At 40.4% G+C, this 15,771-nt stretch overlaps 1 protein-coding gene across 1 annotated transcript in view; it reads left to right on the forward strand.

Annotated features, from left to right (window-relative positions):
* The first annotated feature begins 591 nt into the window (after positions 1 to 591).
* Positions 592 to 15,771, forward strand: part of ADAMTS20 (ADAM metallopeptidase with thrombospondin type 1 motif 20) — an 85,229-nt gene continuing 70,049 nt past the window's right edge. Inside the window, exons 1-3 of the mRNA XM_058022645.1 lie at positions 592 to 682; positions 995 to 1,341; positions 12,682 to 12,844. Coding sequence (XP_057878628.1) covers positions 592 to 682; positions 995 to 1,341; positions 12,682 to 12,844 — 601 coding nt within the window. The remainder of the gene's footprint in view (positions 683 to 994; positions 1,342 to 12,681; positions 12,845 to 15,771) is intronic.

Raw genomic sequence — 15,771 nt, forward strand, 5'->3', positions numbered from 1 at the left:
GCTGGCTCTCCCGGCACGGCCTCTGCCGCTCCCGGTGGGAATGCGGCGTTGCCAGGCTCCTCACAACCCCATATTTTGGCTGGAGGGACACCATTCGCGTGCGGTAACGCCGCCTGCAGCCGGGGCGGGGGGCTGCGGGACGGGGCCGAGACCCCGGGGCCGCCCCTGCCCAGGCCGCGGAGGGGGAGCTGCCCTCCGCCCCTGGGCGGCCCGTGTCCCGGGGGCGGGCCGGGCCCGAGTCCGCCTGAGGTGCGGGATGGCCCCGCCTGAGGGCAGCGGGCATCTCCGCGCCGCCCCGCCGGCCGCGGGGGCAGCGGCACGGGAGGCGGAGGCAGGGACGGGAGGGGAAGGGCCGCCCTCGCCCACCCCGCCGGCGGAGAGCGAGCTGGGGGAGCGGAGGCGAGGGGCGGGAGGAGAGGGAGCGCGGGCGCGGGGCGGCTTCCCGCGGGCGTGTGCGGGGCCGCGGAGGCGGCGGGACGCGAGGAGGGGCGCGGGGCGCATGGAGGAGCCGGGGCCGGCCCGGGCGGCCGGCGGGCGCTGAGGCGGCGGCGGCCCGGGGGCGCTGCGGGCACGGCCGCCGCGGAGCGAGCCATGCGGGGGGCGAGGCGGCTGGCGGCTCTGCTGTGCCCCCTCTCCCTGCTCGTCACCGCGTCGTGGGGCGTCCGCTTCCACCCCGGGCAAGGTAAGCGAGCGGCAGCAAAGGCGGCGAGCGGCCCGGGGGTCGTGGCCCTGCGGCGGGCGCCGTGCCCTCCGGGGCAGCCGCCGCTCCCCGGCGGGCGGGCGGGAGGAGGCTGCGCTGGCTCCCGGCGGCGGCGGGTGGCGGGGCCGGGCGGCCGCGGGTCTCGCCGGGCGCGCTGGCGGCAGCCCCCCGCCCCCGGCTGTCACCGGACCCCGGGCTGGCGCCACGAGTGCCGTGCCAGCAGCCGTGCGGGTGCCGGCGGGGCGTTGCTGCTGTGCTGCGGTGTCAGGCTGAGCCTCCTGCCTTTTGTTACAGAGACCTTGGTGAAGCAGCTCTCCTCTTATGAAATCATAACACCTGTCCGAGTGAATGAGTTTGGAGAAGTTTTCCCGCACACGCATCACTTCAGAAGGAGGAAAAGGAGCTTGGAGGCACCGCTGGAGCCCGCTGCTTTCCGGACGCATTACCAGCTCAGAGCGTACGGGCAGGTCTTCCAGCTGAACCTGAGTGCTGATGCAGGATTCCTCGCTGCTCAGTACACGGTGGTGCACGTCGGGGCCCCGCAGAAACAGCCGTCCTCTGATTTGCGGCACTGTTTCTACCGCGGGCATGTCAATGCCCAGGAAACGCACATGGCTGTCTTCAGCATCTGTGGTGGTTTGGTAAGCATGTTGGTCACTGCTTCCTGTCTCCATTCATATTCTCCTCCCTGAAAGAAATGTAGTGGGATGCCTTTGCTGGAGAGCTAAGCTGGAAATTCTTGGGCATCATTCCAAGTAGTTGGTAATGAAATGTCTTGGCATCAGCAGTGTGCACTCATGATGATACTTCTCTGGTGGGATATACAAATGCCGCTTTCAAAGGATCTCTTGCTGGCCAGTAATGTAGTTGGTTAATGTAACTCCTGACACCAAGAGCGTTGTAACCGAGGGAAAAAGCATGCCCTAGAAACACAGTAAGCTATTGTCTTGATAAAATGATGCTGTCAGTTGCATCAGTTATGTGTTTGTAGCTTAACAGATATTGTGGTTGTGGGTGAGGAGTAATGGTAGTTGAGATGGTGAGAGAAGAGCTGGTGTTGATCAGTTTCTTCCTCAGCTTTCAACAATGCTGTAAAGGTATGTTGTATACTAATAAGTGTGCAGCAGTGCTCTCTAAACACATTTCTGCTAAAAGGGAATAGGAAATTTCCTAACTTCAGTGGAAGTGTGTCTGTGAAACCCTTCTTAAGAATTGTATTGAGCAGACAAATCAAAACTGCAATGCTATACATTTTGTACTTATCCCTTGATAGCATTTATTATGTCTTCCAAAGTGATAAGGAGAAATAGCATCACACAACTGTCTTTGAAAACAATTGTACTGTGTTGCTATATTTTATAGTTTTGTGCCTAGAAACACGAAGACTGATACCTTGTGCTTTGCCACATCACTTCTTATTGAAAGGCCAAGGACAAGTTGTGTGACAGGCACACTGTAGAAATACAGCATTGTAAATATTACTGTGAATTGAAGTTGGCGTTGTTCCATTTTTTTGCAGTCACTTAGGAAACTAAAGGTGCAAGACTCTTATTTTTGGGACCTCAAGAAAATCCAACTTCATACACTAGGCTCTTTCTAGTAGCCTACACAAAATAGAATGCAATTGGTTGGATGTATTTAGGACTGTATGATGTGTATTAATAGAGGGTGATAGACAGGATAGAAGAGAGAACCAGAAATAACTGCTATTTGAAAGAAACACCTCTTTCTTGTGCTTCTTGGATATTTGGATATATTCCATCTTGTCTTTGGGTTGAGGTGTGTGGACTTTGGTTAGTGCTTGGAAATTAGTGATGAAGCAAGCATTTGAAAACAGTAATTCTGTATTCATCCTAAGTTTTATCTATATATCTTGCTTTACAAATAACTGTCATTGGTTCTTGACTATATTATCTAAAGTTCAATTCAAAACTATACCAGATATCTTAATATGTTTACTAAGAGAGAGAGTAGTATGTTTACAAGGAGAGGGAAAGATGAGGTATCACAAATATGCTTGGTTTTGGTTTATTTCTTCCACGTTTCATGTTTTAATAGATGCTCAAATGTCGTGTCATTGAGAATAGTGGCATACTTTATGAGAAGTTCTAAGAATTTGCACTTTCAACAATCTTTGTTGCCTGTTTGAATTCTATTCCTGTAAACTGTTGCTTTGCATTACTTGAAGGAACCACGTACATTAAAAGTAACTTTTCATCAAAACCTGTACTTACTGCTGCTAAAAGTTGTCTCAAATACCTTATTTATCAGTTCTCAAATTCTTAATCACAGGATCATCTTCTTGCCTGCAACAGGCTGAATGTCTGACTTCTTATTTCTCTCCCCCCCTCTTCCTTACTGATACATTGCAGTATCATCATGTATGTGTATGGTCAGAAATCCCTGAGTGCCTTTAACTGAGGCCTTTCCCTCTTCTAGATGAGCTGTGTGAACTTGTCACTGCAGCTTCCAGCTGTGCTTCATGTCCTCAGTCATTGCCTGGCTCACAGAGTGCCTGGTCTGACCCCCAGCAAACACCTCTCTGTCTTGCTGCTCTCAGGGCTTTCTCTCACCTCTCATTTCACTTTCTGCCCAGGCAGATACAGCCTTGGAAGGAATGTAGCATAGCCAGGGTTGTGTCTGCTCTCCCCTCAGTGGTGATGGTTTTCAGAAGAGGAAGCAGAGCCTCCATGGATGCTGTTACACTTCTGTGGGATGTGCCTATAGTTTTCCAGGGAGGGATTGTGTGGTGGGCACAGCCAGCTGATTGCCTGTAACTGCACAGTGTGTCCTCCAGCCTCACTCAGAACCTTCAAGCTAATGTTCTTCCTCATCCTCATGGACTCAAAGCAAATGTTTTCTGCCTTGTGAGACTGCCAAAGGAGAAAGCTTTTTTGGAGTTTAGAGAAGAATGAATGCAAAAAGAGGGAGCTACAGACCATGTGGAATTATCCTGTGAGATCTTGTCCTCCCTGAATGCATTCCCTATTCCTAGATAGGACTATCCTCAAAAATTAGTTAAAAGATGTGTTCATCCTCAAAGCTTTTAAAATTTCATGGGTTTGTGCATTCAACAAATGTACCTGAAAAAATACATTAGTCAGTTATTGCCCCTTAATGAACAGTGCCATGCTTCATGAGTGCATCCAAACATTTAAAGTCTGACTGCTACTGAGGTCAGATACTATTTATTGGGAGCAAGAGGGTAGAAACCAGGCTAGTGACTCAGTAGCCTTGCATTATATTTATTTTAGGTAAAGTCCTTTCTCTTTGTAGGATTGCTGAACTTGAGCTTAGTGTATGGAAGTTATGATACTGCTTTGAACTGTCTTTCAGCTTTGCATATATAAGAGAATTGCTTGTATTTGACCAATGCTGTAAAAGCTAGGCAGGAGAAAATGACTTGTTCTCAGTTATAAAGGTACAGGGAGTGTAACAATGGAATTTTAAAAATTGCTCAGGATATGTGCCCGAGTCATGTGAAGTGAGACCAGGAACTTGTGTTCACTTTATCCTGTAGGCATCTATCCCCAAGGTCTGAGTGCATTCATCACAGCTTCAGTTCTCCTCAAGTTCCTTCTTTCCTCCCTTTCTTTGCATTCTCAGGTTGAGTGTGTTGTCCCCTTCCACCCTGATTTGCCATTTCACCCTCCATTAAGCCTTTTCCTGTGTGTGCTAAGAGCACCTACAACGCAGAGTACCCATGGAGCATTGCTTAATGGCCCCTGACACCCTGTCTGCAGTTTTGTTGTGTTACATTTCAGAGCATGCCCTGGGTTCAGGGGTGCAAATGGCACAGGGAGGTTAGAAGGTCAGCAGGGAGTCTGTAGTAATTGCAAGGAGGGAGTGTATAATTAGGGAACTTTGGGATCCATCAAAGGCAGAAGGTCATTTGGAGTGATGGCCTGGGTGCCTAGCTGAACATCTGATCACATACAGGCATATTTCTTGCATCTTTAGAGTAATTTTTGAGATTTCATGCTTTATTTCACTTTATTTTCTGAAGTTCCATATTTTTTGCTTTTATTGCCTTAGTCAGTTAGCTTCCTACAAACAGGGAATGGGATCTGCTGAGGATGTCCCTGGATGCCTGTAGACTAAATATACTTTTCAAAGGTTAGGCAGACAGCAAAATCAAAGAGGTAAATCCCCTAATAGTTAAAAATAATTTCACTTTTGAGAACGTGTGACTTATAAGCTTAATGACAAATACAAGCTAATACCAGTGAATGAAGTGTCTTATAAATGATGATAGCTTCCTTATTTTAACTAGCATGCACATTCAATTCCTAGCAAGACCCATCTAAAGAAAGAAACTTTTTTTGGTTGGCTTTTTTTTTTTCATCATCCTGAGTGAATGCTACAGAAACGGTTTGTTTAGTCTGTTGAGAAACCTGGTATTTTTTTATCAGGGGTTAAGAGGGTGTTGGCTGATGCTGAGAACAGTTAAAATCAGTTTTTGTGAGCTAGAAGAATGCTTAAGTGCCAAAGGTGTTTTATGTGACTACTGTGAGAGATGAAAAGGTAAGAAAAAAGGGAAAAATACATTCTTTTGGGTGTCTGGTCTCTTGTGTGTAGAGCAATTTCACATACTCACTGGCTGGCAGTAGTTAGGAGTAGAAAAGTACACATGAATCTCTTCTTGTGTGGAATCTCTCCTGTGCAATCCAGGAAGGCAGGGCCACTTTGTTCTAATGCAGCTTTGGAGTGTGACAAGTTTCTTCCTCAGCAGCTCAAGGGAGCCCTTTGGCAATGCTCCCTTACTGCACATCAGACTTACTTTAGTCTGGAGAAGGGCAGGAGTATGAACCTAAGTGTGGATCCTCACAATCCTCAGCACAGGAGGTTGTGTTTATTTTTTATTAATCCAGGTCAGCGAATCACCTTTCTCAGAGGTTCTGAAAACAGCTCTGTCTGCTGCTATGGATTGGTAAAGTGGCTCCTTTTAGGGAAAAGGAAGCAGTCTTGGAATTTGTCTTAAAAAACTGTGATTTTTAATTGGTTAAAAAATCCAACAGTCCAAATCCCAAAGAAAACTTGCTAGAAGCTACTGCTAGCATAGCCAGCATCCAGTTTCTTGTGCAGATCTAGTGCAGGTGACAAACCCCAGATGTTTGCTCCCTGGTTTTGTGCTCCTTAGTACTAACAACCTCAGTGAGTGAAACTAAGTTGTTTTTTCCAAGAAACTTTTAACACTTGTAACTAGAAAATATGCTTACCTTGAGATAATTTAATGCTTTAACTTCTAAGCTGTCACTTCAAAAAAGATACTTTCTACATCTGGAAGGCAGGATTGTTTCAGTATTCGGGTTACATTTATAATGCTATGAATATCCATAAGGCACATGCTGGATTTCATAGTTTTTTTATATTAATATACTGATTCCATCATAAGCTAGGAAAACAATCCTATTAAAATGTCAGCTCAAGGCAATTGATTCTTGCTTGAGCAAACAAAGTCTTACTGCTACTTGCTGGGTGATCTGAAGACTTCCACGTGGTAGTTCTGGTTTCCTGTGTCATACATGTATAAAAGGTGAGACTCTGGCTCTGGATCTGCAAAACAGGAAGAGTTTCAGTGCTTCCATTATAACCCTGAGCATTTGCTCTGTCTCTGATCAGCACAAGGTGGTTTCAAGTAAAAGGTTTTCCTTTGCAAGTTTAAGATAAGAATATTCTTTCTCTTTGGCTTGTTACAAAATAGACAATTTCAGTCCCCTCTATAGCTGTTTTAAAAACCCTGAATCCTCTGCAGCATGTTTTCCTCAGGCTCTTTGCATCTCAACTTTTCCTGGAAATGCTTCCACAGATGCTATACCTTCATACATGGACCAGCACAGATCAGCAAATACAGGTGGTAATTGCAGTTATAAACTGAGAAGATATGTGGAGTTGCAGATTGTGCAGCTGAAGGTCTGTCACAGAAAATGTTTTATCTAAAGCAGTGAGTCCTGAGTATGTGTCTACTTGTTCACCAGCAAAATTCCACAGGAATTGTCCTCTCAACAGAGAGGATGTGCCTATGCAACATTGTATGTCAAGGGTGCTGAGCCATCCCTGGGCTGCCTTCTGCCCATGTCCTGTGTCTAGTGGCCTTTCATTGGTGACTGCTTGGGCACATTCTTTGCCCATGTGTTGTCAAATAAATTGTTTTGATGGCTGCAGCTTGTTCTCAACTGCTGCTTTTATTGTTTGGATCTATATGACCCAGGTGAATTTGCTGGTATGCTCTGGGCAGCCAGAGGAACTTTGGTTTACTTTTATCTGTTTATATATACATACACAAACACATGTTCATTAAACTTTGAGGAAATACACAGAAGTTTCTGTGTCAGGGAAGGGCAGAGTACACAACATATGGACCTTTGCTGTCACTAAACTAAATTACTGGTGTGCAAATAGGTGGGGGGGAGGGGTTGTGTGTGCGTTTTCTTTTTTTGTCTGAACTTAATGCTTCCAGTACCAGGTGGCAGTCAACATTTAGCTGTCATGGATCTCAGGGAACTTTGTACTCTTGGGGAATAGATATGCTTCCCATATGAGATAGTGTATCTGCAATGGTCTCAATTCTCATTCTGTTTCAGACGTACCCTCATGTAGAAAAGGGCAAGATTCAGATAGCAAAGCCAGACACTGAGAACAGTTAATATCTTCTGGGAATGCACATATTTACAGAAGTACTCAAGGTAGCTTACTGTGTGGCTGACTAGGGTGAAAATCTAACCATAGCTTGTGTGCTCTTGGGTGATAACTGCCTGTGATGGTGCTTATGAGGTCAGAAGGACTGTATGGAGCTATTCATCTCCCAGTGAGATAAAAAGGGGGTTCTGCATCTACTTAAAAACATCAAACTAGGAAGTTCTCTTTAAACAGAGATAAGTTGCAAGTGTAAATTTGCTTGACATTTTCTGAGACAGGAGAGATGACATGATGGAGTATCCTTCAAGATAAAGTGTATGGATCCTGTAGGTCTATGTTCTGTCAGAATACTTGGCTTGATGATAGTTGAGGTGTTAAAACTAAATCCCCCTAAAACTCAAAAATAAAAGCCAACAACTTACTCCCTCCCAAAGTAACCCCCAAACAAGCAAGAAAATCCCTGTGTGTATTTATACATTTTGTTTTGCCAATGTCAACAGGCATTGTGTAACTGCTTTTCTGTAATAGAATCTCCATGTATATATCTATTAAAAAAAGTTATGCATATTTTTAGTTGGCTTGTCTAGCTTGTTCACTGTGAATTGTATATAAAGATAAAAATAAATAAATAAATGACCCTTCTCTCTTTCTTCCACTCCGCTGAATCTTGTTTATTTCCATGAACCAATGCTCTTTCCTGGCGGCTTTGAGATTGTTTTTTTAACATTCTCTCAAGCTTTTTGCTGTTTAGCCCCTCTGTTTTGGCTACAAATTTTATTTAGAAACTCCTGGTTATCGTATGTTTATTGGTAAGGCATGGTCTAAACATACAAATAGGTAAAATCCCTTTAAGCACTTACATGGAACTTAAGTTTCAATCTGGAATTAAGAAATTTTATCTAACCAAAGCTCAGGTGTCTTTGCAGACCAGGACACTTCCTGGTGAGTGCCCCATGAATTATTTTAGTGGCGTGATTATAGTCAGCTCATGCAATCTTAACATCACAGAATTTGTAAGATGCAGTTAGATACCTATAACAAACTTGTAGAATTTTATTCTCTAAGAACTTCAAACATAATGTTGCTTTCAATCACTTCTAAAATGTTTCCTACCAGAAAACATTTTTTGCTAGATATTTCTTCCCTGGTGAGGGAAAAATAAAAATTTATGATTTTATTACTATTTTCTTATTTCAATTATATTAGCTCTGATTTTAATACATTAGCTTGAACTGCTATCTCTTATTGTGTTTCTAGCCGAATTATCTTCCAGCAGAAATACTTTTTCCAAATGTTGACAGTGTGCTATGATCACTGTAATACTTTTTTCTTTAATTAAGCAATGTTTCTTAAGTCTTTCATCATAAAATATTGTAACAGCGAAGCAGGAGAAAAAAGGGGAGGGATTCTTATGTGATTGAAAAGCTTTGAATAATCAAAAGAGGAGGGATAGCAGAGGGGAAGAGAATAGTATAAAAGGAAGGGATTTTGTAAATTACTTTGACTGTTAAAGTGCTCTTGCTATAAACTACTTACAGGTTTTCAAGTGAGTTAAGAAGCCATACTTTAAGGGCATGAGAAGTACTTGAGCACAGGAGTGGAGCTTATCTGGGACAGAGTCTGCCAGTTTAGAGCCAAGTTTTCCAGAGCTTCAGTTGTTCTTTTAGAGTTTTGATGAAACAATTCCAATTGTGATGTTGAACATACTGATTCCTCATTTCTGAAATCTGCTGTATATCCCTTATGTTTTCCATGTGTTCTGAAAACTTTGTAGACAAAGATGTAATTTGTATATGGGCATGGTACATTCTTTAACCATAATTTTGCAATATTTACTTCTATAACTCCTGCAATAGAGTTAATATTGGTTAAGACTATACAGTTTTAAGCCACTTTAAACCACTAAGTCATACCATATAGTGAGTAGCTGTGTTGATCTCCTGAACCTTGATTTAATCTAAAGTGTCTAGATCATTCATAATATTTTAAATCCAAAATATAAATTATCATTCTCATGCGGGTTTTCTCATAAATTTTCTCAAATCTATGCATATGCATAGTTCTGGGTAGCACTTCTTCTTTGGACCATTTATTTATGATGTGCAGGAGACTGTTTTCAATTTTGTAGTCTACTTCTACTGAAGGGATCTTTAAATGTACTTTTATCTCTTTATCTGAAGAACAGGAATAGAATGATTCAGGCAGCTTTCATGTTAGATGATTTGAGAGGCATCTGTAGATGATAAATCCAGTTCATTTCTGATTTAATTTCCTGCAAATGCTTGTGCTCCTGTTTCAGCAACCTACCTCTGTACATCTAAGGGACTTTTCTTTATTTCATTTTACCAAAAGTATTCTTCATTTGGATCTCACAGCTCTTTTCCTTGTGTGTCCAAGATGCAGCAATAGCTCCATTTGTATCAGCAGAATCTGTCACCACATGAAGTATCACTTTCCTGGCTGGAGGACTATAAACAGGCAGTGTAACTGGTGACTGAATTTTTGTAGATGCATGTGTTAGGAAAATGAGAAACAAACCATGTAGTTTCAAGGCAAACTTGGAGGATTGGAATAGGTGGCTACAAGTTCAATGTCTTCTTTGGCTTTGAATGACAAATATCAAATACCTTTCTTAAGATAGAACACTGCTTGATCTCTTAATTTTTGCTCTTCCTCCCATACAACATAGTGTGTTCAGTTGATGTGCAAAAATTTGTCATAGACTACAGATAGGAGGCCTTCATAACTACTCAGTGGTAGTAATTGCTTCTTTACCCATACATTGTTGAAGAGGAGAGATTTCATTGTAGAAAGAATGAAAGCTTTTTGCATTATAGATTTTTGCTCAGCTATTTTTTCCATATCTAAACAGGCCATTGATCCGGGGATACTCTGTGAGAATCAGTGGGCCCAAGAGTGAGCAAAAGGAAGCTTGACAGCTGAATCCATTTTTCTAAAATGGTTGTCCCAAGTATCTGTAAAGGTGGACTCTCTAGTCTTAAGGACGCAATTGAACTGTCTTGTGTTAATCTTTTGATGTGAAAAAAAAGCTAGGAATAATTTTGAGGCCAGGAATCATACTGGAGGATTCTGTCCATCCAACTGTCTGTCCTAACTTTTTGGCCTGTAAATTTGTGGTCTGTTATTGTGAAGTTTTGAAGTGAGGAGACTCAGTCAAAAACATATGTCTTATGTTTTGTTTGGGAGTTTTACTTTTTTTTTTTTTTTTAAGAATGGAATCATAGAAAAATTATATTGCCTTGTTGCTGGTTTTATCTTTTCCAGTGGAAGTCTGATAGTTTGAAAGTTTAATTTAGAATGTAGTACGAACTCTTTCCTTGTAAATTCTGGGGTATTGTTCTTATAATCTGTGTGTTGTAGCTGAAACCATTCCTTGTCTGTTTGTTGGAAAAGATCTTGAAGAGACAAACCCAGATTATCTGCTCCACCTGTTTGAAAGAATAGGAGGGAAGTAAAATGTATGTGGAAAATAAAGTTCTTGCTTAAATCTGGAAGAACATACTTTAAATATCTATTATGTAGAAATATGGGTTTTGGTATATCAGGAGAAAATAATTAATTAGCATGTGAGTGTTGACAAATAGTATAGGGTCAGATTTATCACATTTTTGTTAACTGGGACTTTGTAATAGTATATGTAATAAAACATGAATCTTAACGGGAATTGATGCTTTGTCCCTGAGTGACAGGCTCTTGTCTGTCCCTGTCATTACAAACCTAAAAAGTTGTACCTTAAGACTAACTGACAAGCTGTGGCATGTCTGTTTTCCTGAAGCCCTTTCCAGGCCTTTCTTGGTACACTCAATCTGCTGTCCTCTACAAATTACATGCCCTGGAAACACTGCATGTGAGAAGGCTAAACTGAATGTATAAAGGATCCAGCATGAAGACTACTTGCAAAGAATTTAAATGAAACTGAGGGGGAAAAGTGCTTCTGTGAGTTAGATTTAAACAGTCTTGAAATGAAAATACTATTTAGATGTCTTTTTTCATTCTGCAACAAAGCTGGTGCAGAGGATTCATCCACAATGTGTTGACATTAATAATGTTATATATCAGACAAGATTGCAGATAGGCTTCAGCCATGTGTCATACTAACAGACTCTTACAGATTGACAGCTGATAACTGCTTAGAAGGATCCCAAGTTCAAGGGGAAATTATAATTCCAGTACAATACCCTGGGCACTGAAATAGGCTGCAGCAGTTAGTAGGTTAGAAAACTTAGTGGGTTGTTTGAAAAAGCCCTATTCTTGATTCTGTTCTCATTTATCCTGCTCTGCCACTCTCTCTATAACCCTGAGTTTCAAGGCTGACATGAACATTTAATCTCTTAAACCGTATTATGTATGTTGTTGCTTCTGTCTCTTTGGTCAATCTTAAGCTTTAGTGGCAAAACATCTATCAGGATGCAGTGTACCTACTCACTTGATGTGTTTAATTGGCTGAAGTGAGGAAGTTGCTAAAAAGTTTGAAAATAATTTGATGGAATTCTTTCTTCCTCCTCGTAGTCTCCTGAGGTGGAGTACTTAAAGTAGGAAATTATGAATTCGGTTAGAAGTGCAGTGAGAAAGAACAGTCAGCTTTAGGATTTCATAATTGAAAGGATTATGGGGCAGGGGGCTGGGGGAAAGGAGCTTAATTTTTGTTCTTTGTGTATGTGCCAGTGCTTTTGTTGGTAATCAAGTTACTGTGGCTCCCATTACACAGTTAACCATGTGTGTCTACGGTGACCGGGGATGGGGAGTGTTTTGGGGGCATCAAGGATAAAAGATACTTTAATGGTGTCAACTTTGACTTCTGCTCCAGTTAAAAAATCTTCAAAAATAATACCATATTAACACTGTTTCTAATCTATGGGGGAAATGCAATTTTGGAAGAAGAATACTATATAAATTATGTAAAGGGCAGAAGGCAACAAATCAGTCCAGTCAGCAGTCAATTGACAGCAGTCAAATTCTGAATTTCTTGATGGCCTCTGCTCTCCACAACACCTTTGCACAGTTCCCAACTGGGCCTGCTTGGTTATACCTGGTTTCTCTATATTTTTGTGATCTCCTTTGTTTCATAACTCTTATTGTAATTACCTTTAATACATTGTTAATATGTGAGGTAATCTGAGTTATTCTGGTGGGGCAAGTCCCTGAAAGCAAACTTCTCTTGCCTTACCTTCCAGGTTTTATTGGAGTTTCCCCTGTCTGACATGCATGTGTATGATCATTAACATCAAAATGTTACCATAAATAGCTTTTATTTCAATGAGAATTATTTTTACACCAGTATTTTCAGTGGAAAATAATTAAATTACTTCTCTTGCTTTCAGATGGGCACCTTCAAGGCACATGATGGTGAATACATTTTAGAACCTCTGATGAAAGCAGATGGAGGTGAACATGAAGATGAACATAACAAACCACATCTTATATACAGACATGATGAACTTAAAAAAGAGTATCAGAAATCCTATAAACCTTGTGAAGTTTCAGGTAGAGTCATACTTTAAATTTCATTGTGCCTTTTTCAAATGTCAGTTGTTCTAAAGAAAAAAAAAGCAAGATTTTATTTATGTATATATAAAAAATAATTTTATTTATATATTTATATCTATAAATATTATTTATATATTTTTATTGATATTATATATATATATATATATATATATATATATATATATATATATATATAAAAAATTTTTCTCCACATCGTGCCATTAGAACCTGCACATTTCTTTCACATAAGCTTGTCAGCTTTTCCTTTTGTTTTGTGACAGTGGCAAATTCAAAAGTAGGACTGAATGTATATATAAGAAAAACCCATGATGTTGCAAGAACTCAAAACTTTGCTTTGTCCTACATTGTCCCCTATGTAAACATTGAAATAGTAGATCCACAGGAGCTGTTGCTTATATTCACAAAAGATAATGAACTAACTGCAATTCTAGCAGATAATAAAAGATAATGAACTTACTGCAAGTCTAGCAGATAATACATGAACTTCTCTCTTCCTTAATAATGGAAATATCTAATATTACTCATTAATTTAATACAATCTAATCTTACCCATTATTGTAAATGTTTGTCCTTGTGGGTATTTTAATAATTTATTTACACCATATATTCATAATATTTAGTATTATTCAAGGTTAAAGGAAGGGGGTCAACAGAACCTCTGCCTTGAACTTTCAGAGGGTGGACTTTGGCCTGTTCAGGGCACTGGTTCAAAGTGTCCCTTGGGAAACAGTCCTTAATAACAAAGGGGAACAGGAAGGCTGGACGTAATTTAAGGAAGAAATTTTACAGGTGCAGGGAAACGCCGTCCCTATGTGCTGAAAGCTGAGCCAGCAAGGAAGATCAGCTCCCTGATCAGTTACTGGGCTGAACAGGGAACTTTGACTGGAACTCTTCTTGAGGAATATCTATGTGCATGGTTAAAAACATAAAGATTAAAAAAAGCTTGGGTGATTAGCGTTATTAATTTTGGAAATTTTTTATAACATATTTTGTAGTCGAAAACATTCTTTTGAGAATTTTGCTTTCCCATAGCTATTAAGGCCAGAAAATAACCATTACTTCAAGCAAATGTTCTTATTATTATGCCTTTTTTTATTAAATGATAAATAATATGTACTGAACCAAATTAGAGGTTTTTCAATTCGTTTTGTGACTTTTTTTCTTTAATCTAAACAAGCTAGTGTGACAAAAAGGCTTCAGGCATTAAGAACATAGTCGTTTTCTGCCTTTTCATTTTTTGGAACAATTATAAGAGATTGTGAGCTAGGGCTTACTGTCAGTTTGGGGGCAGTGAAGCTGCAGAGATGTTTATGACGAAAAGCTTTGTGTTTCTATGTTTCTGTTCTAAAAATGATGTGTCTCCTTTAATGCTAGTCTTGCTTGGTTATTCATATCTTTTCTTCGCAGAGGAACAACTTATATCACTACTTGGAATCATGAAAGTTTCTCTTTCTCTAGTAAGGGAACCTTGACAGACAATATGGAGGAACATACCAGAAAATACATATTTTTAGTTTGAAATTGGGCCATGGTAATTCTAAAATTGTCTAAAAATATTTTCTCCTCTTCGTACTGTTTTCTTCTAAAACTAGTTTGCCAATGAAGAAATTTTTTGCAACCCTAATATGTGCCTTACTCAGGTCAGGATAGGATATTTATTGCATCTCCTCAGTCCATAAGTTCTGTTTCCTTTAGACGTGGAAGCTCATCAGAGTTTGCCAGAATAGGTTTTGGATAAGTCTCATAGCTATTACTTATCCACTTGTTGATTTCTGGTGTTGGTAAACAAAATTAATTTGATTTGTTCTTGATTTGTTTGATCCATAAATTTAGATAATCTTTAAACTCTCCCTTTAAATCTGAGTATTATTTCCCATTTTGCCAGTACTCTGGAATCTCAGACGCTTTCTGTGACCTAGTAAAGATTGTGTATATGAAACTGCTTCAGCCAATTCTCTTCAGTGCATCCAACTTAGTCTAAACACATAAGAGTATGTGTGGATACTCTTGAACTAGTTCCTCTTCAGAGCCAGTCCCTGCTTTCTCCCCTCATTGTTAGTGCTAATGGCTTCATGATTAGTATAGCCTTATTTTGTGATTGATTTTTAAACAATTACTCAGTAAAGTAATTATTGTTGTCTCTACTGTTTTTCTTTCTTGCCATATTGTACCCTAACTTTAAGGAAGACAAACTGTGGATCTCTCAAAAATACCTTAAAGTTTAGACATGAGGGCTCTTCCCTTGAATAATGGAATGTGTAGATTTAAATCCTCTCAAGTTGAGGGTGACAGAAGTGTGGTGTCTGAATTCTTGGGTCAGTGCTGTGGTCACTAAGTCATTAGAATAAAATGATTAGGAGACATATCCTTTGGCTACTTTTTAAGAGGGAAATTGAGTTTCCACAGAGACAGCAGAGGTTTCCTCTGAAGGGGCTGGAGGGCCCAGTTAGCTGCTGAAGTGCTAGAGGGCAGTGAGAATTCAGATATGCTTCTCTGTTGGGTATTTTTTATGTGAGCTAAGATCACTCTGGTAAAGGCATTGTTTTTCTGTATCAGGCATCAGAAGCATTTGTTGGCTGGACTGTGCAGTATAATTGGAAGTATTACAGTACTTAGTTGAAGATATCTGAGTAGATTGTGTGTTTCCTAGAGCCTGATTCTACATAATGAATATTTACAAAACTGTCAAAGAGATCACTTAAGGCTTTTGGTGTGTACTTGCTTATAAAGTTAAACTCCATATTTATTTAAATATAATGTTATGTGAATTTGAAAGTCAGTAAAGACTTGAATTCAGGAGTTGGAAGTAGTTTGATTTTATTTGTTCTTCTGGTGCCAAAAGTTTGTGCATAAAAATGCGTTTTGTTTAACTAACTTGTGTCCTTTGTTGTACTGAGTAAGCT

Source organism: Melospiza georgiana, chromosome 4, assembly GCF_028018845.1.
Source record: "Melospiza georgiana isolate bMelGeo1 chromosome 4, bMelGeo1.pri, whole genome shotgun sequence".
NCBI classification, from domain to species: Eukaryota; Metazoa; Chordata; class Aves; order Passeriformes; family Passerellidae; genus Melospiza; species Melospiza georgiana.